Source organism: Manacus candei, unplaced genomic scaffold, assembly GCF_025592945.1.
Source record: "Manacus candei isolate 608988 ecotype Guabito, Panama unplaced genomic scaffold, ASM2559294v1 h1tg000088l, whole genome shotgun sequence".
NCBI lineage: Eukaryota > Metazoa > Chordata > Aves > Passeriformes > Pipridae > Manacus > Manacus candei.
Window position 1 is genome coordinate 4,096,265 of NW_026138136.1, and position 21,430 is coordinate 4,117,694.

Below are 21,430 nucleotides of genomic sequence, written 5' to 3' on the forward strand. Positions count from 1 at the left end.
CAAAATAAGCTCCAAAAATGGAAAAAGGTCTCATGTTAATAGGTCTCATGTTAATAGCAAGATGAAGTATTTTATCACTGATAAAGTGTCATCTAACCTGAATAAGGATTTACTTTTTCTGTATCTTAGATACAAAAAATTAAGTCCCTGTATTTAACTAACTCTAAACTTTAAAACCTGAGCAATTCTCTTAAAAATACAAGACATTCAGTATTATTATATATTACATTCTATCTGTATTATACCTTAAAGACTGAAACAAACACATAGCTGCAAGAAGTATGACAGACTACACTAAAGACATAATCTGGAAAAAATTATGTTGGACAAAAATGAAAACCAAAATGCCTTCCATTTTAAAGGTAAAGTACCCTGTGCTAAAAGTAAACACAGAATTTTCTCCTTAAGATTCCAAGCTTTTCTTCTACATGTTGTACAAATACCAATAAACTTACCAACCAGAGCAAATATCCCAAGATTGTGCAGAGTCGTCAAAGATTCCATCCAGGAGGAAGGACAGCAGTTTAAAAATCAAATAACTACATTCACTACTTTATGAAGTGAATACAAGGCAAGCTGACAGTATAGAATATATATGGATATATGTATTGTGCTAAAATACAGGAAATTAATTAAACATGTCACACAATTTAAGTTGTATCTTTACTCTCATGAGCTGATATGTCTTAGACAAACCAAAAGGTGGGATGAAAGCCCTACACACCTAATATCTGGACACTGGTGGCAAAGAGCTGTGTCTAATGCATTTGTGTCCTTTCAACAGTTCATCTGATTTTGCCAGAACTAACCACAGTGCAGAAAGTTAAACATACCTAATCATACACAAAACTAGACCTTTAAATTTTTGGCTGCTTTTATTTGAGAAAATCCAGTAAGCAGCCTGATTCAATATCTATACAAAACTAATATAATGTGTATTGATACCTAGATCCCACAGGATGTGGAACTGTTTCTTGCACTCCTCTCTTAAGAAAACAGTATTTCCTAAATCACACTTAAAATTCTTAGATCATGTGTTTTGAAAACTACATTTTTCTATTTCCATACAGCATTCTTACCTCGTCTTCCTTCAAACACATCATTGATTTCTCTCAATAATAAAGACATGTCACTCAGTTGAGACTCCCATGCCTCGCAGAACACCTCAAGGTTTTCTTTTGCAATCTTGCTAGATGGGTGTAATGCCAGTGTTTCTGCAGCAGAAATTATCTGGACAGAGAACAAAGCATTTGCTGTTGCAAGTCCTAGGACATAGCGTTCCACATGAATTCACAAATGCCTCCACAGGCAAAACACAAAATTAAACTGCTACTATTATGTCTTTGTAGTGTAGTCATCTGACATTTGCAGGCTTGGTGATCTTCCTTGTGTGTTCTTTTAGCTGCTACCCAGCATTAAAGTGTAATTCCTTCTTAGAACTGCTTTGAACAGTTCAACATTATATTTCAAAAAAATTCACACAAGTAATTTTTATTGATGTATTATGTTTAGTAGAAGTGGTCAATTTGAAAGCTAAACATACCTGTGGGCCAGTGACCTGAAAGGTGTCTTCTGCATGTATGCAAGTAATCTCAAGGGGCTCAGTTCCAGAAACATGCCTCAATAAGCGACACATCTAGATTTTTTAAAAAAAAATATGAAAAGAATGGTAAAAAATATGCTTTCATTAGTAGTGAGAAAAGGTGTACATGCAAAAACCCACACAAACAAAAACTTCTGACAGTCCAGAAACTTACAGGGAACCACACAGCTGGGTGTTTTCTCATGGAGCATTTACAATAAAAATTCTGACTTGGAAGGTGTAGAAAACCACCAAGAGAAACACAATTCTTAATAAATAAATTAAAATGAAACAAAAACAATTTTACATATTTATGACAGGATAAAACTGAAAGCAATCACACATGTATAGAACTTGGTAATACTGTAGCCTAAATAATTTCACCAGAGCAGGCTTATTCAGCAATTAGCAATGATGTGGAAAATGTAGGCTTTCATCATCCAGGGGACTGAATTATATTTGAGCAAATCAGCATCAAATTAGTTTAGGGAAGTAATACTGTTTCCTTTCACAGTAAGCTAACATCCTTTTTTTTTTTTCTTCTTCATTAAGACTAAGAGTGAACTTTTGCTCAAGAAGGAACATGGAATTTTTCAGATCAAAAGGATTTTCTAAGACAGAGACAGCACTTATGAAACCTACTGCACTGTCCATCAGAAATGCTCACATGCAAACACTAAACCTCATGGTTATGACTGAAAACAAAAATCAGTGTCTCACTGGAACACTAAATAGTCACAGATAAAGGGGACATTGAAACTGAAATCAAAAATTCACAGCATTGATCTGCTAGTCCTGGAAGTTCAATGGTATTGCTTTTGCTTATTTATACTTCCTCAAGCCCTGTATAGTGTGTATTTTTTTAGAAATTACTATTAGATACCATGCAAGTACAGCTGCTGGCTTTCATGACCCATATTTCAGATCAAAGTGATCTATCTTTGTATGTCTCCTACTTGTACAGGTACCTTAGCTCACAGAAAACAAGGTACAGGTGGCAGACATCCTCTCCACAGCCACTCCTACAAACCACGATGTCTCAGTACTCAGAAGTCCTCTTTATTCATATGTGTGAATACCACCGTACAAAACCATAAATGCATCAGTCCATGGAACATACAAACTGCTTTTCACGAAGGAGAAAGATTTTCAGTGGCTTTCTTGACTGACACAAGACCTTCAAAATGGTCAAATTCACTGAATTAAGAAACTTTACCACATAATTTCCAGCATTATTGTATATTTGGATTCAGCTATTGCTAGATGCCTCCTGCTTGAAAGAAAAGGGTTATCATCTCTTCTTAGATCTAGAAACCCATTTTTTTGTTAATATTTTAGACTCAACATATACATACAGATTGAGTCTAGATCCAAGAGGAGAATTGGATACAACTGTATATGCTTTCTACAACACCTGTATGCCACAGTGACACCTCTGGTTCAGACCCTACCAAGAACAATACAAAATTCAACAACATACCAGGAAAACAAAGTTAAAAAAAAACCCCACCAACACAGACCAAAGCCTTCTTAAAGAACAGATTGATGCAAATCCAGCCACTCATTTTCTAAGTGTCTTACACAGTGAAAGGTGTTGTGAACTCACCTCAACAAGTTGTTCTTTCTGCTCTGATAGCTTGCAAGTATATTCTGCTACAGCTTCAAGATTTCCTTCTACTCCTGTGATTTTTAATGCTTTGAGAACCATATGATCTGTATGGTATTTTAGAAGATCTGCTGCCAAAGATGTTGCTGCACTGTGGACCTTGAGTAGCATTAAAAGGAGAGATAAACCATGGAAGGAAAAAAAATTAATTCAGTACGAAGTCAAACAAAAGACATACTGATTTTTCCAAGAAGCAAAATTTTACTGCTATGAAAGCTCATATACAGCTTGCTTATTATCTTGGGTTTTATTTCTTCTATTACTATTCAAAGTACAAAGGTAAAATGCACGGCACTAAAAAAAAAACAACAAACCACTGCAAAACAATAAAACCCCCCAAAAAAACAGAACAAAAAAAATAACCAAAACCAACAACCTCACAATCGAATATGGAGGGAAACAAAACAGCAGCTAGGTAAAATGAGGACATGAAGTTACCACACTGCTGCTTTCTGATTATGTTACAGATAGGGAAAAAACAGGTGCATGAATCTGTGGGTCACCAAGTTCAGCATAAGCAAGGAACAATGTCCACTGCACTTTTCATAAAGAACACACATTAAACTGTGTGAATCAGACTGAAGCCACACAACATATGAATTTATAATACATTAGAAATTAGAATTATCAGTGGTGCAAAGAAAAGCTTGACAGTTATATAGCTTGTGACACAGCCTTAGGAAAGTAAAAACCACCTTTTCTACAAGGAGATGGGTCTTGGAGAAGTCTCAAACACTCACGCTACCAAGAAGAAAGAAGGTTCTACTTTAAACACATCCCTAGATCCAGACACACTTTCAGACTCACAGATGTGCTGAAATTGTGCTGTGAAGGACTCTGCTTGACAACAGCTATCAATGACAGCTGCTGCTAGTTCTAGTAACCAGTCAGGAGGTTTACCTGTGCCCTTAAGAACAGAGGTAAAACCAAAACAGCAACCTCTTTAGAAAGAGAAGAGTACTCTTATGCTCATAAGACTATTATGAGTCTTGTAATATTGCACTCACTTTGCTAGACTACGCTGAATATAGAACAACTTGGCTGATCAAGGAAAGTATTTTTCAAGCTCTTACGAATGCAATGAGCTTGAAACTGATGCTGTAGAGAAGGGAATATTTACTGTAATGATATGCTGGGTTTTTTATTTCATTGGACTCTATTTATTTTTACCCCTTTCCCTTGGCAGTACAGTGTACCCAGAATTAACTTTCTCTGCATTTGTTTTTTAGTTTCACAAAAGACAGCTGAATTACTGCCTCAAAACCTGCCACAACTGTTTTTAGAGAGGAAAGAAAACAGCTATGACAACCTGCTATAAACTATTTATATAATGTTGCCTGCATGGCATTAAAAATTAGCACAAACCACTAATCTCAGAAATGAAGTCAGCTCGGAAGAAAGGATATGTGAAAGGCTTGTAATGTTGAAGTGGGAACTGGCAATTCTCATTTATATATAGGCTACATAGAGATTACCTTTTCATTAGAGATTCTTTTCATCATGATCTAAGACAGAAATATACTTCTAGTTAATGCTGTCTCTGATCATTAGCAGGAAAATCATCTCAAGGAATGAATGTAACTTTCGTTTCTTCCATAAAGAGACAGAGATGGGAAAGAACTACTTTTAACAAGGCTGTCTTGTGTTCTCAGCCACTCAGGCTCTCAAAAGCTTTTTAATTAGAGTCATAATACTTTCATTTTACCAGTGAGATCCTGGTTGCTGACTGATACACTGCAGTACCCCTGACAGGACAGTCCTCCTCAGTCATGTAAAGAAGCATGGCTACTTTGGGATCAATTCAATCACTACAGAGAGAACAACAAAAATGACATAATACTCTAAACTTACTTCTAAGCATAGCATCAATCCCGTGCATTTTAAAATGGCTCTTACTAAAGCAAGCTTTTCGACTCTATAAGTCAACAAAGCAAATAACAGAGGATTTGTGGGTTTAGAAATCCACACCCACTCAATTTGCTCCACAATTCCTAAAACGGCATGCTATGTTTTCACCTGCATTGCTTTTAATACGGAGCTACATCACAGGGCAGAGGTAACCCACCATTTTGTATTTTATGCCACCTTTGTTAGCTGGTTTACAGAACATAATTTTCTATTTTTGTCACCTGACAAAGTTCTTTAACTTAAGTGTGGTACATGTGTAGTCTTTGCTGCATGACATTTTCATAAATATAAACCTGTGGGCAGGATGATGTGTTAACATTTACATTTACAGAGCTGCAAGAAAATACAAGATATTAATTATTTCTTCCACATACCATATTCCAGCCACCTGTGGCTTTACAATCTATGAAATTACACAGCTGCATACTAATTTGACTGGGAATCATCCCTTCTACCCCATTCAGCACCCAGGAATGATGTTACTCAGAAATTATAATCTTACAGTTAAAGTAGCTGAATGCCACTTTGGAAAAGCTCTGTGACCGACTTTCTACATAATGGTGACCACATTACAAACTGTTAATCAAAGAGCACAAATTATGTACCCTCCACTTTCTGGGAGCCCAACATGCTGCCTAACAGCAGAAGTGCAAAGCACTTTACTGAAACTGAAATGGATTCAAAGCACTGTTTAAATCTTCAGGACAGCTGCAGGAACTGTAATCCAGAAGACAAAATTTCTCATTTCATCTATATTAAAAAAAAAGGAGCATGATTTTTTGAGCAGTTGAGGTTTTCCAGTTACAGCACCTGACAGCTCAGCCTAATAAGTTCACCATGCTTCCCTAAGATCTTTGCACTGCTCTGTGTTGAAACCCTCACTGTTCTTAGTCTTCATTTCTCCATCTGTTTAAAAGAACAGTAATTTGAAGCAGTTGAAAAGATATCTGAATGATCTGCAAATATTCAGGAAGCTGCCAGAAACCAGTAATTCTGTATTTGACTCAAATCTGTGTAACAGATAAGGCAGCAATGCTACTCCTTACCAGAAAGGGGGAAGACCCTGATCAGCAAATGCAGTCCATCCCAAGTACCAAGGCAGCTATTCTATGTGTATATGTAAGCTGACCTCCAGCATGCTTGCATTTAGGAAAAGAAACATGATTTACAACAGGCACATACACAGCTGCCAACAGCAGAGAAAAAACTCCAGTTTAAGGCACTGACATAACACATTTCTGCTATAGAAATCAATAGAACAGGTTAAGTACAAACAAACTGCAAATGTAATTTATTGATTTAGGTGCACACTAAAAGAAAAAGTGTTTAAAATGGTGACACACAAATCCCCAAGGAAACTTTGCCTTTACATTTAAAGCAATGATTATATGCATAGTACTTACTTCCAAACACTTCTTTTTTGTCAGTTAGCAATGAGCCCATGTATCCAACGGATTTCTAATCAGTAAGGTCAGAGAAGATAATAGCTCCCTGATGTAATTCTGATGTAGCTACTCTTTTCTATAAATAGATATTAGCCTTTTTGGGTGCAGGATACCATTTTACAACTTCACATATAACAAGTAAAAAATCCAAACTCAATTTATCTTGCTTAAGCTACACTTACCTCTCTTTTAAGTTCATTCATGCACTGGCATGTTTTTAGAATGGCTACTTCCAAGTCTTCCATGAGATCCTTTGTCTTCTGGTTTTGCTACAAGCCAAAGAAAGCAACGAACAAGACATTAGACAAAAACCCCAGCAAAACCCACCTTCATGTCATGTGTCATTAGTTCAAGGAGCTTTAGAAGATGGCCTTTTCCTTCCAGATGAAATGCACTCCTTTGCACATCCTGTGTATATCCTAAAATTCTTTTATAGAAACATTCGTCACAAAATTAAAACTAAAAATAATAGTGGTTCAATCTAATTGACTGCTTCCATTCAACAGCAATTTATTTCTAAGTCTCACTGAGCTTTTCTTCAGGAAAAGGATTTCCTTAAGCTTGCCAAGTTCCTAAAATCTGTCTAACCAGCCTAGAGTAAAACAAGAGTTTAAGGCTTTTTTTTTTTTAAAGATAAACACCCTTTTAAAATGAAGTGATACCTAAAATGTTATACCAAATGTTCTATATTGAATTATAAAAAGAGACTCTCAGGAGTCCTTGAGAAAATATTCACCCTCCAATGAAGCTATTGAGCTGAACCTAAATAGCCATTTCAGTGAGCTGATGCTATTTTATCTGCTACTGTGTCTTTAGGCACAGCTAGGTTGGGTTATTTATCAATAAAAATACTTAAAGCATAAGCACACACGTGCATGCCCAAGTATCTTCATGGATCATATATATGCATAATCTAGTACAAGGCTCTCATTTCTATCACTTGAAACATAGCATGTAAATTATTTAGAGGTGATCATTTTCCACCAGTAATAGAGCTTAGAAATACCCAAGTGTCCTAGTTTTGGCTGGGATAGAATTAATTTTCTTCATAAATCTGGCATGGTGCTGCTTTGGATTTGTGATAAAAACAGTGCTGACAACATGGGGATGTGTTAGTTATTGCTGAGCAGTGTTTACACAGCTGCCTACCAGGGCTAACAACCAACAACAAGCTAAACACAGGTTTAGTTTCTATAGTTAAAGGTGTCTATGCAACTAATATTCTATATGTGTCTTGTTTGTCATAACAATATTCTGTTATATCAGTAAGATTTATATGCCCTTCAAACTGCACTACTGTGTTAAGAACACCTGACTGCAGTATCTGATTCAAAGAGATAAAAAGGAACAAAAATGCTTTCTCATAAGTAATACACTCAATTAAGTAAGTATCCTATACTAGTACACATCTGCCATATTTCATAATGTTGGTAAGATTTTGTGCTATATGTTTCCCAGAAGCAAGACTGAAAGCAAGTCAGCATCAAAACCAGAAACTGCATTTTCCATCTCTGCTTTTCCTCTCTCTTTTGCATGTATCTTCTATCATCTTCAAGGAATAAGTAAGACAAATGACAAGAGAGAGGCTTAACATGCTTCTTCTCTAAAAAGAAAAACTCCCATCATTTAAATCATGTAAAAAAATAGCTTGTAAGTCTTAGTGTCTCTTCCTCTCTCCACAAGAATTAAAAAAATCAAGTCAATTTTTTAGAGTGTTTCCCTTTCCAATAGTTTAACTGTTTTCAATATTCTGTTAAAAACAGGAAATAAAACTGTGGTCACTGCTATGGGATCAAGACAACTGAAATCTCTGAACTACTCCAACAGAATACCTAACTGTTTAAGACTGCACAATGATACTTTAGTTCACTGCCTTGTTTCCAATTACAGCTTCTTTAAAATTAGTCTACTGCCACCAGTAGCCTAATTTAGCCATCAAAGAATCAATGAAGCAATGACACTGGGGCAAGGGGAGGACAGAACATATCCAAGTTGCAGAAGGCACAGAACAAACTGTGGCTTCCTTGATCAGCTCTCACTGTGAGGAATACACTCAGTTCTCTCTTCCCAGAACAGAAGAAAGACTGCATCAAAAATTTCTTTCCAAAGTAGAGGTGAAAAGATTTACTTTGCTAAAAAGCTCTTACAGCTTGCATCCACACTGAAACCAGCTGCTCTAGTTCCATTTTAGCCTGTTTAGACAGCTCCAAAATGTGTTCTCTGTGCTCATGACTGGTATAGGCAGAGTCTGTGAAGTCTTCTGTATGTTCCAGGATAACTTCCAGCATTGTCGAAAGGTTCTCTTTTGAGAGAAAATAAAGATTCTCACGAAGACCCTCCACCTTATTCTGAAAAAGAAGCATATAAATTCCTTGAGAATTTATGTGATCATACAGTTGCGATGCAAATGCAGAAAGCAGAGGCATCATTTTACATTTTATTTTTCTCCTCAATGCTTTCTTTAGTTATTCACTTATTTTCAAAGTAATCCAACAATCTGCTTGTGCCCAGACCTCCAGTTTGAGGTTTGGGATAATTTCTTTAAAGTGATAATGCCATCAGCAAATTACTGGCCACTTACCAGGAGTAACAGCAAATACATCACTGTTCTACTGCTGTCAATAAAAAGTTTCTAACTTTAGTAAGTTTCAGAAATTAAATGTGCATTCCAATTTTGTTTGATCTTTGTACATCCATGTAATCTATTTTGAGTAGTTTTCTAAAACTTTGTATGTAGCAAATTGAATACTTTGAGGCACACTGCAAAAATTTCAATTGAATTCTAAAGGGGGAAATAGATAAGTAAATAAATTAAATCAAAGTGACAGGCTCAAAAGCAGTAAGACGTGGTGTTCATTAACTGTTCTTAACAGAGTATGAAATTTAAAAACGCCTTTATGAGGAAAAAAAACCCCTGAGCTACAAGATAAATTTCAATTCAGAACATTTCCTTTGAATGACAGCTTGTTCTTCTAAATGTTTGTATGAATATTTTTGTCTGCAGTTTTACTAAGTAAGAATTCTTGAACAACAACTATTTTAATGAAGGTCTGATCAGATCCTGATACTTCAGTTTATTCAACGTCAAGGCATCACCTCAACAAAACATTAGAGTTCTGAATGCATACTGATTCAAAAGGATATGGCAAGTATCATGAGGTGTATTTTGGCAATGACTTTGAAATTATAGTCCCTTCTTGTCAGATTCTCTAACATTTTGGGACAGTTATTTAAGTTAACACTGTTGAAGAGATGCAGCTCCACCATTTTACATTTAAAAACTACTTTTTTTCCCCCTAAAATCCTGGTTACGAGGTACTTTATTGGCTGTAGAAAACAATATAATTTCTACTCTCACCTTGAATTCTTTGATGCCAGAATATATGCTGATGGGGGCCATTTCATTTTCTCCATTTGGTCGTGAGTCAGTTACAATTTCTATTACCTGTTCCAAAGCTAGTCTCATCCGATGAAACACTCCATCTTTGTTAATGCGAGCAGATTCACAGTCTGGATGCCGCAGACAAGTCTTTTTAAAGAAAGTTAAGTAACTATTATGAAAGAGTACACATGCAGTATATTGAAATGAAAGCTTCCTATTAAGGCAAGTCTAAGGAATGTGTTAGAATATTACGAATTCTTTCTGTTAAACTGCTGTTAAGTAGAATTCACACCACTACTGAGAATATAAAGGTTTTCTTTACCCATTCTTTAGTCTTACACCCTTCTTTAGCATGAAGTTTAAACTGGGGCTGAGAGAGGAGAGCTGGATATCCTGCCAGATGTCATGCTCTGTGATTTAGCCAAGTTGTGTAAGAGTGCACATACTCACTCACCTTTGAAGCAGTCAGGAGCATCATGGTGCACTTCTCAAGAACAGCCCTAGATGCTGCCATTCTAGCCTTTTTCTTTTCATCCTTCAAATCCTAAACATCAAAAGAAAGAAAATGACCTGAATAATACACAGTATCTAAAATACTAACTGCTTGTGAGATTGGAAAAAGGAAACTTTCTAGCAGATGAATGGGTTGTGAGAAGGCTTCCCAGTGTCTGACAATTGCTATTTTCAGCCTAACTCATGATCTAGAACTTGCTTTTCAGAGAGATTTTAATTTATACATTTATTCTTGGCTCTATTCAATTCAGATTTCAAAGAAGGAAGATCTCAGAGCATGTTATGTAAACTGTTGCTAATTTTGCTATCTTTACCATATAGCATTATTCATAAAACAGAAAAAGGATGGGAAAAGAATACCTGACTGAAAATATTTTCTGAAATGGGAAAAAGGGTAAGGCAGAGGCAGAGAACATCTGCTTTTCATCGTACTGCAGTGAAGGAAATATAAACTAAATCTTTTTTCTACTTGAGTGTTGTATTTGCTACATACCAGTAATAAAGAAAGTCTTGACAGGCTAAAAAAGCAATTCTTCTGTATTGCTCTGCATTGAGTACATAAACTTATCAAGAACTGTCCAGGGAGATGGATATACCTGCAAAACTGAACTAACCCCCCAGCAAAGTTCATCAAAACGGAAGAGTTTAGACACCACACTGGGATGTAGGGGAAGAGGGCAAGACATGAATCCCTCAGCATAGAAGGATGTCTAGCAATAGGAAGAACTTTGAAAGCTACAAGTACAATCTTCTCACTGCTCACAAAGATAGCTGAGTGCTATCTGAGTCAACTGAATGGGACTGGCTGAAAAGGGAACAGTTTACATTAATGCGACTACATTAAAAAAAAGGCACACAGATAAATCACTGCAGCAATCTGTTTTGACATTTTTATAAAATTTGTATTTAGCAACTACAGAAAATCTTTTAAGATCAAAATCACCACATTAAAAAAAACCCAAACAAAAACCAAAAACCAATCAAACGACAAAACAGTTAATTTCTGAAATTCTGACATTACACTCTGATAATTCTGATGGTACTCAGGAGTTTCCAGCATACTTAAAAGTACTTTGAGGGATATTTCCTCACAACAGGACTAGCAATGCCACATATCAGCCTACACATTGTAAACTGAGTATATCGAGAAAGCAGACATAATTTAAAAAGTGGTAATAAAACAGTCTTTCCAAAAGAGTCAAGTAGGAAAGGAGGGGAAAGCAGAAGATGAGTTAACACTGAAAACCCAAAACAGTTGAAAATAGTATCACTTACTAGTAATGCATCTTTCCCTTTTAAAGGCACAACTGCTATCAATACTTTAGGGAAAAATAGAGTTAATTTCCAAGGAGAGAGTTAATTTCCTTTAATTATATGCAGCTTTCCGAGAAATGGTTCTTCGAGACTGCGCATGTACTTAGCAGACTCAGCACACATCAACAGTAAAAGGGAACACATGAGGCTGGTCAATTGTTTATACAAACTGAATTCTGAAATTTGCTGGATATTAGGGACTCTGTATATCTATACCAAACCCTGGTTCAATTCTGAATAGGGGATTGGATTGCCAAGGGAAAGCAATCTGAGCTCACAGCAGAAGTCTTAAGCCTCACAGCAAACCCTTTATTTATAAGGAAGTTGCAGGGAAAAAAGCTTCCTGCATGAATGAAAGGTTTTGATAGAGTAGCTGCATGTGAGAACTAAAAAAATCATTGCCCTAACACAAGAAGGTTTTGACCTAAACCTAGAAAAATATTCAATAATAATAATGAAAGACAAACCCTAAAAAGCCACCAAGCAGATGCTTTATTAGAATCTAAGGATTTCATGTTTGGAGTTTTCTAAAATAATTACTCTGCTTTCAAGTCCCTTCACTGTGTGCACACATCAAATATTTCTGTCAAGTAACAACAGAAAAATTCTCTACCAATGTAAAGAGCCAAAAAAGTTAGAGTCAAAAGACAGGGATTGAAAGCAAAGGACACCACAAATAACATGCAACCAGGCATCTGGAAGATATGCAGATCAAATAATGCAGTGATATTTCTCAGGCTGAGCTTTAAAATCAAAAGATGTACTTTGGGTGGAGCAAGGACAGGTTAGGTTCCAGAGACAGGACACCAGCAATTGTTCTGTTTCATTAATCATCCCAGAAGAACTCAAATCTTTCAGATAATAAGATGAAAATTACAGTGTACAACATCCCTCACAACCTTTTATTAATACTTACATTTTGACGATCTCCAGTTAAATGGGCAAACTCTACCATTTCATTTCCAAACTGGCTGAATATTTGTACAAACTCCTGGAAACTACTAACTTTTTCTAGTTGTTCCATTGTTGCAAGAACCTGCAAGATAAGGGAAAATACTGCAAATCATCAAGATGCTAAACAGAAAGTGTTATTATTAACCTAGGAATACTACTATTTACAGGAACTTCTAAATAGTGTAGTTTAAAATGCATATATTTTGTTACTATTTAAGCATTAATAACTCAACAGATGGAAATCAAGTGTAAATTAATAATCATGCTTCATTCAAAATGAGTAAACCTGTTGTCAGCCCTCAGAAAACACTGTCTTCATTTCTCCCAGTATCAAGACTGACAGTATTACAGGATTCAGCTTCCAGATTTAGGAAAAACGTGTATTTAAATTTAATATGACAGTAACAAGTGTTTGAAATTAATATGCACATTATATCCGTGTTGTAACTCTCAATTTCAAAGCTCAATTTCAGATGCATAACTTTCAAAGTCTAAAACCACAGTTGCAAAGGCAGGTGTTTCAATGGCTCTGTGCACTAAAAAAAAGGGCAACAGAATTCAACAAAAGTAAACAAAAAAGTTAGAAATTAGTTAATACATAGTTTTATACTATCCGTAGCAATTTTCTCTAACTTTGGAGATTTTTATTAGTTGTTTATAAAACAAAGAACTAAATATATCCAAGTTGTATCAAGTTCTTACTCACAATACATTAAAGCATGTAAAATCAGCATTTTTTAAAAACATTCAGCAAAAATTATCATATAGCTTATAAATTACTGATTACTGAAGCTATCCTGTGAAGTCACTACAATATGGTTTATAACAGAGATTAACATCAGGGTTTTTCAGGTTAGACATATACTTGCTAATCTCAAAGTGACCTTTCAAATCCATTAAAAGTCTTCAGAAGTGAAAACAGTCAAGGCAGTTCTTTATTGTTTTTCACACTGGAGACAAGATACCACATAAAAATTCAACAAACTGAAATTTAAAGGGAGAAACTTCGAGTTATTCTTCCTTTCCTATGCCTGAACTAAAAAAACCAGTCTATATTCTGGATTATGACAAGCTACCTTTGGCGAACTCTCCTAGAAACACCTGTTCCTTTGTGGTAGAGCAGCTGCTCAGTCTCAGCTATAAACTACTAAATCCTGTGACTACTGTGGAACTGACTGCTTTATCGTGCAATATTAGACCTCAGTATCTGTCTGAGTATATTATGTTATGCAGCCAGTTCCACAAAGACTGTAGAATAAGGACTTTCCTGATTCATGTGTTGATGTTACGAGTAAGGATGGAATATAAAGAACTTGGAAGGAAGGTGCACAAAGAGAAAGATGTGAAAATAGCAGTATGAGAGTGGAAGGAGAGAACCACAGGATTGGGAGAATGAGGATGTAGAAAAGAAAGCGCAGAGAAAAGAGAAAACATACAAGTTGAACTCCAACTTTCTCTACTAAAAATGGACAAAAGATTAATTATGATCTACTGTTCTTGTTTTAAGCAAGTATAGTATTTCATGAGTATGGTCTTGGTTGCAAACAACCCTGTTACAGTTACCCTAGAGCAAGTGTTTCTCTCATGACAAACCTCGTCAAATAAAAATTTCAGTGAAAGCACATGCATTTCCATTACATCTAATAATTCTAGACATCCCAGGCAGAGCTGACATTCCAAGAAATTGTACAGACAGCTCTAAATTTGTCTAAAGGTTATTCAAGAAGCTGCTACAATGCAAAATACCCGTGATGTCTTCATAATTTTTCATTTTAAAAGTTCTTCAACATGGAACACGCAGATAGTAATGAAAATGTACATTTTTAAATACAAGATTAAAAGTACGTAACAAAATAAGGCTTTAAGTTCTTACTAATATCTAAATTAGCACCTGGTATTGCACAGCTACGGTTGCAGTATGAATGTTGCCTTTCAGACAGCGGTCGTAGGCTGACAGCACTTCAGGGCACATCCATATTTTGATCCAATCTGCAACAGTGCAGCAGCTCCCCCACTACCTGTCACTTCTCTGCTCATTGTTCTGGCACTCCTAACCTGACTGGTGACAGCAAGTGGAGCAAGACCTTAAGCTCACTGATGTAATGACTAAGTCTGATGGACAATGAAACTAATTTTATAAGGTGGAAAGATGTAGGCAGGGACAGAACAAATGCACACAACCTAAGAACACAAGGACAGTATATATGGTGCAGAGGATGCAGAAGCAGGAACACGATCATTGGGATCATCAAACAGAAGTTGGGTTCTGGAGCTGATCACCACCCCAGAAGATCTCAATCACTTCATCATTCTGTGCAGTTGAATGTCCAACCACTAAGCTGTCTTTCTATCCTTTGCCCTTGGTTGACTCTTGATTTATATGAGGAAGATGATGATGACAATGAAAATAAAAGGTGTTCAGAAAGTGCTGCAGAAAAAAAAAAAAAAGGGCAATAAAAGTTTAACATTGGGCATTCAGTCTCTAAGATAAAAATGGAGCTGAGATCTTCTGGAACAGTGACCCACTTCAAGAAGCCAGAGTCTGTTCCTGTTGGCAGTACTGATGATCCTATCTTTCCATCCTCTATGCCATATTATACTACACTGTCTCTGAGTATTTGTGTTCACTTCTTAAGTCCCTGCCCATACCACCCCTCTACCAGAAAATTTCTTAAAGGAAGAACTGCTTTGCTATCCATCATAGTGTCTGACACACTTTTCAGGAATGTACTCTATAGAAATCAGGGCATATATAAATATCAGGCCTCTAAAAGACACCATCAATTGTTTAATTAAATAGAGATGTGAATTGCCCTACTGGTACCATAAACAGAAGCCACCTTTCTCAAATACATGTGCACTATGCACAGAAAAACTCAAAAGCTCACAAACACTAGCTGTGTCCTGGGGGCATCAGGCAAAGCATCACCAGCTGGTTGAGGAGGATGACTGTCCCACTCTGCTCTGCACTGGTGTGGCTTCACTTTGAATATTGTGTGCAGTTTTGGGCATGACAAAACAAAAAAGATATTAAGCTCTTAGAGAGTGTCCAAAGGAAGGCACCAAAGATGGTGAAGGGCCTTGAGTGGAAGCCATACGAGGAGAGACTCAAGTCACTTGGTCTGTTCTGCCTGGAGAAGAGGAGATTGAGGGGAAACGTCATTGCAGTCTACAGCTTCCTCTTGAGGGAAAGTGGAAGAGCAGGCACTGATCTATTCTGTCTGGTGACCAGTGACAGGACCCAAGAGAACGACATCAAGCTATGTCAGGGGAGCTTTAGGTTGGATATTAGGAAAAGGTTTTTCATCCAGAGGGTGGCTGGGCACTGGGACAGGCTCCCCAAGGAAGTGGTCACAACACCAAGGCTCTCTTGAGTTCAAGAAGTGTTTTGACAAAGCACACAGGTACATGGTGTGGTTCTCGGTCCTGTGCAGGGTCAGGAGTTGGGCTTCCATGATCCTTATGCATGATCCTTGTGAGTCCCTTCCAATTCAGGATAGCCTATGATTTTATGACTATGGCAGTCAGTCAGATATGCTTACTCTGGACTATGAGACTTTGCCTGAAATACCTTCAAAATTAAATTCTGCACCTATGCTTACTATAGTCATTTCAGAGTATATACGACAATATTTTCGTATATATTTAAAATTATCAGAAACCATGCTTGCTGCTGAAATGATATATTCTTCCTTATCCTTTCATTATACATACACTTGCACAGTTGCTCTGTAGCCTAAATCTGTGTTACCACCAGCCACCTTTGGAAAGGTATATTAATTAGGATTATTGCATTGTAGGCTGTAGACAACAGCAGAAAAGCAGCAAAAGGTATTAAATACACCATTCTGGTCTCCAGGGCAAGAAAAGACCAAAGCTGCAAGTAACTTCATCAAACTGATACAGATGAAAATGCCACCACCTTAACCAACCACTGGGAGATGAAAACAGCACAAATACAGCAAATCAGGAGCAGGTTATTTTTGTTGGTTTTCAATCCTGGACTTAACTAAGTGTCTTGGACCTAGGAGCTGCAAAACAGAGACCATCACATCTGCAAAGCAAATTGGGACAGAAGTATAACGACATCATGAGGAGTCAAAAGAGGAAAGAGGGGCACTGCTCTGGATTATGAATTCCAAATTCATGGAAAACCCCAGGCTTTATGAGGTTCTCATTTTTCAAACATGAGCGTTTTCTATTTTTGTTTTAGCACATTGTGGAGAAAAAGAAATGGAAGAATATCCTACAGGCAAGACAGTGAAGTCTGCACTGCATGAAATGGATTATATTTGAGGTTAAATGGGCCTTCATACATTATTTAAACCAACTAAGTAGATTCATGCTAAGTTTCAAGACCTAAGTTAAACTGCGTAAAAAACTTTTAATCTGTAAGCCTCACATCTCTAGCACAGAATTTCATATGCATTCCTCACAGCTTTTTGCTTAGACACATCCATAATGCTCTCTTTGTCTTGATCCTGACAGTACAAACATCCTGTCATTAGCAAGGAGAAGCTTTTATTGACCATTTTACACACACACACTTTTATGTAGAAGTAAACCTGAAGTTATATAAGCAGTAATACAGCATCTTCTACAGCATACTAAGTCAATAGAGCAATAAATATGGGTCACATAAGATGTAGAGTCATTGAAAATTGTTATTTTAATACTACTGACTTACAGCCACCTCCTTTCAGATACCTTGTGGATAAACATGTGCAAGACATTAATTTTTACCTTTTTATTTTAGACTTCCCCTAGAGATATAATGAAAATACCACTTCATTTACCACCACTCTTTTGCACTGACTGCAGGTATCAGTTAAACAAAATAGAAAAGGAGCTACAAATACCTTATTTCTGGAAGTTATAATTTGCTTTATAACAATTCTGTCTGCTAACACCAGCACCTTTGTGACAGAAGATAGCAACAATCTTGCAGCTTTTACCACACCCGTTTTGTCTGTAAAGATTGTTATGTGGCTATCAGATTCTGGATGATCCAAGTTTGCCACATCTGTAAGCTGTGCAATTGTTTCACCTAGAAATAAAAAAAATAAGTTAACTTTTCATACTCAGAAAACAGATACTGGGCCATTTAGCATTCTTAACTTTTACCTTTGAGGGATGAAACAATTTCAGAGCTACCCACAACTCTTTTTTATTTCACTTCACTTCCTTTTATTGACTGTTGGTGGCACCCTCTCCATATTTAAATTTGGACTACTACTCAGTACTACCTTATTCTTCCATCTGTAACATACACCAATTTTCTTACAGTCTACAGATATTTGAGTGGGGGGTGGAGTTGAGCAGTGTGGAGCGAGAAAACATTAACGAGAGATATGTTTTTAATAGCAAAAGTCAAATCAGTATCTACACTTGCAGCATCAACCCACTGAAAGAGTGGGATGCAGCAAGGAAGGAAGAACTACAAATTCCCTTCCACTTTCCAAATTTCAGTTAGCATTCCCATAATTTATAGATTTCTACCCCTTTAGAAGTCTTCAGGCACGAATAATAAAAGAGATTCCAGTAACTTTATAAATTATAAGACTGAAGCATTATAGTGAGACTACTGCACTTTTTATTCTAAGGAGAGACACTAAACAGTATGCTGACAGAGAGAGGAGACAAAAAAAAGGCAATAAAGCACTGATTTTCAGTTCATCATTATCTTCTTTTTCAATTTGCATTTAGTTAAATAGATAGTAGTTAAATAGGCTTAACTGACCACTTCTATTTCTTATGCAGTCAAAAATTCTGCATCCAGTGCAGCCAAGGGATCTGCTTATTTGAGAAAAATCACAGACCCTATCCAATTAAATCTTCTGGAGTACACTAGATAATAGTGCAATAGAGAAAAGACAGGGCAGTTTCCTATTCCATTATCACAGAAAGGCTGCTGGGAGACTGAACTCAGGCAAGCTCTGAGACATGCTTTTGGTTAGCATGTAAGACAAGATTATCAACCTACAACTGACCTATAGATCATCCTTGAATATAAAATCTAGAAGATCTGATCAAGTTCCCTAAGACTCTTTAATAAAACCGCAGGTAATTCACCTAAACAGACAAAATACTCCAAAAGCCTGATAAAGCCACTGCTCCCATATGAAAAACCTGAGGGTGCATTATTCTGGTACTCCACAAATATCACACACAAACACTACAGGACAAGACCTGACAGTCCTTCAAACTATAGGGCTTCACACTGCATAGCATTCATGTATAGATTTCTCTCCTCTGGTAATTGTAATCTCTTGGCTTCTTAAGTTGCCTAAATAGGTATTCCATTATGGCAAGGAACTTTCAGGACTTTTGCCAGGACCAGGCCAGGTCATAAAAGGCATGCTCCAAATAATCAGAGGGTCACTCTAGTGTAAGCATGCAAATATGATAAACAGAGTACAGTCTGAGATGGTGAGTTCCCCAGCTGAAGGGCCTAAAAATAAGCAAGAAGAATTATAAAAGTAGAGCTACTATTCTAACAGCAAAGGTAGCCAGATGCACTAACAGTGAATCTGTAGGATGAGTCTCCAGTCAGGTAATGAGACAATTTAACAGCAAAACACACTGGCCATTGCCTTTTCCACAATCCAATTCATTTTGGTTATGCCAATGTCTGCTTGCTCACCTTTGTCAGCTAATTAATCCCAATCTCTTCCTTTGACCTCAAAATATATGATACAACATAAAATGGTGTAGAAACATACAGAGAACAATTAAAATAGATGTAAAGTTCTTCTGGTAACCAAGAAAGGATGCACAACATTACTATCCCGTTTCTTATGCTGTAGGATTCATCTTCTTGAAGATGAATCAAGTCATAGGTGAAGCATCTACTCATACAAAAACTTATCAGAGAACGTGAAAGACCTGCAACATCTGCCTGTCAAAAGCTCCACACAGCCCCAGAAATTCGAGACTTCTGATAATAGAACAAAGGCTTCCTCCTCTGCCTGTAGATTGCAACTACAGGAACATGAATTAAACCTTGGGAGTAAGCCATGAGGAGCAAAATCTGTTATGGTAAAGAGACTGAGTTAGGGAAGACATCTGGGTATAAACAAGCCCATAAAACACACCTGAGCATGTTAAAGAAGCAGTTCACTGTCCCTGTAATTCTCCTATTGTGACTGAAAGATTGTGACAATTGGGAGAGATTTCCAATGACAGAAAGACAACTGTCACATCCAAGAAGGTGCCACATCCACATGCAAGAAGGGTAACAAGAAAAATTCAGGCAATTATGGGCTAGTCAGCCTCACATCAGCTTCCAGGATTATTACTAAAATAACACTGGAAGCCATTACCACATGAAGCAGAAAAAGGCAGTCAGGAAGAGACAGCACAGACCTGCAAGGGTGAATAGTCCCTTATTGATCTGAATGCCTTCTATGATGAGACGGTACCAATTTTAAAAAAAGAAAGCTATGAATGCTGTGCATCTCAACTTCAGCAAGGCCTCTGACATGATCTCCCATAATGTCCTTATAACTTCATCATAAGATACAGACTGAATAACTGAAAAATGGTGGGTAGAGAATGAACCTGACTGTTGGGCTTAGGGATAACTGCTACAAAGTCCAATGGGCAGTCAATTTTCAATGGTACCTCTCTGGGACTGATATGAGACATCAAAACCGTTCCCAGGATGATGGGCCAGCATGTTCAGCAAGTGTGTGAACAATACCAAAATGGGGCAGTGTCTGATACTGTGGAGGGCAGATCTCCATTCTTGAAGCTAAAATGTCCCTTACAACCTCAGTTATTCCGTGATTCAATTTATTCATCTTAAATTGTCATTTTTCAGTCTTCTTAATTTAGTCCTCTCTGTACTAAAAGACATGGCAAAAATAGAGAGCTATTTATTGCTTTCATTTTACTCCATGTCTTCCTCTAGAGCTATGTAGTCAACTGGTAGAGAATACCGGAAATGTTATGACACTAACTTATTCCTGACATGTGCTTTATCTTTTAAATTAACAGTCTTTCCTAGTTTTAGAGGGAAAAAAAAAAGATAAAAATCACAGAAGGGCATCTAAAATGCACTTCTTTTGAGTTACGTTCCACTGCTATACTGTCATTGTTAACACTGACACAGTGCAAGACTAATGTTAGGCAAAATCTGCTACATGACCCTCTGCAGTGTTTTATGATTCTATTTTGAGTCAATCAAATTACAAGGTTTATTACAAGGAAATAGTCATAACAAGTCTGAAACACTTCAGATCACTGATTATACCCTTCACAAGAGGCAGATACAACATCTGTCATCCTTCAAAGCCTCTGCAGGATATGCAATTGATTTAAAGACTCCCTACTTTTCTTAGCAACTGAGATGCTTAATGTTCTAAATCCTTTAGTGTTGAAATCTATCTTCTACGCCTAACAAAATGTCCCTTTAATTTCCGAGGCACAATCTAATTTATCAGCTATAAAGAATAATGAAAAGCTTACAACACACTCTGCCCTAAACAGCAAGGGCTTTCTGCTACCTATGCCTCCAGAACATAGGACTCTTTTATACATGTCAATATTCTTGGCTATAATTGTCCAGGAATTTTTTTTTTATTTGCTTGGAAACACTGAGCAGCCCACAGAGATAATACTGGCACAAAAAAACCCCATCAAAAAAAAACCAAAACAAACAGAAG

At 36.8% G+C, this 21,430-nt stretch overlaps 1 protein-coding gene across 1 annotated transcript in view; it reads right to left on the reverse strand.

Moving 5' to 3' along the window:
• Positions 1 to 21,430, reverse strand: part of CTNNAL1 (catenin alpha like 1) — a 58,849-nt gene that overhangs the window by 13,254 nt on the left and 24,165 nt on the right. The window contains exons 3-11 of the mRNA XM_051812710.1: positions 17,624 to 17,811; positions 12,727 to 12,846; positions 10,438 to 10,527; positions 9,960 to 10,130; positions 8,749 to 8,949; positions 6,784 to 6,870; positions 3,189 to 3,347; positions 1,544 to 1,636; positions 1,080 to 1,230 (exon numbers count right to left, since the gene is read on the reverse strand). Coding sequence (XP_051668670.1) covers positions 1,080 to 1,230; positions 1,544 to 1,636; positions 3,189 to 3,347; positions 6,784 to 6,870; positions 8,749 to 8,949; positions 9,960 to 10,130; positions 10,438 to 10,527; positions 12,727 to 12,846; positions 17,624 to 17,811 — 1,260 coding nt within the window. The remainder of the gene's footprint in view (positions 1 to 1,079; positions 1,231 to 1,543; positions 1,637 to 3,188; positions 3,348 to 6,783; positions 6,871 to 8,748; positions 8,950 to 9,959; positions 10,131 to 10,437; positions 10,528 to 12,726; positions 12,847 to 17,623; positions 17,812 to 21,430) is intronic.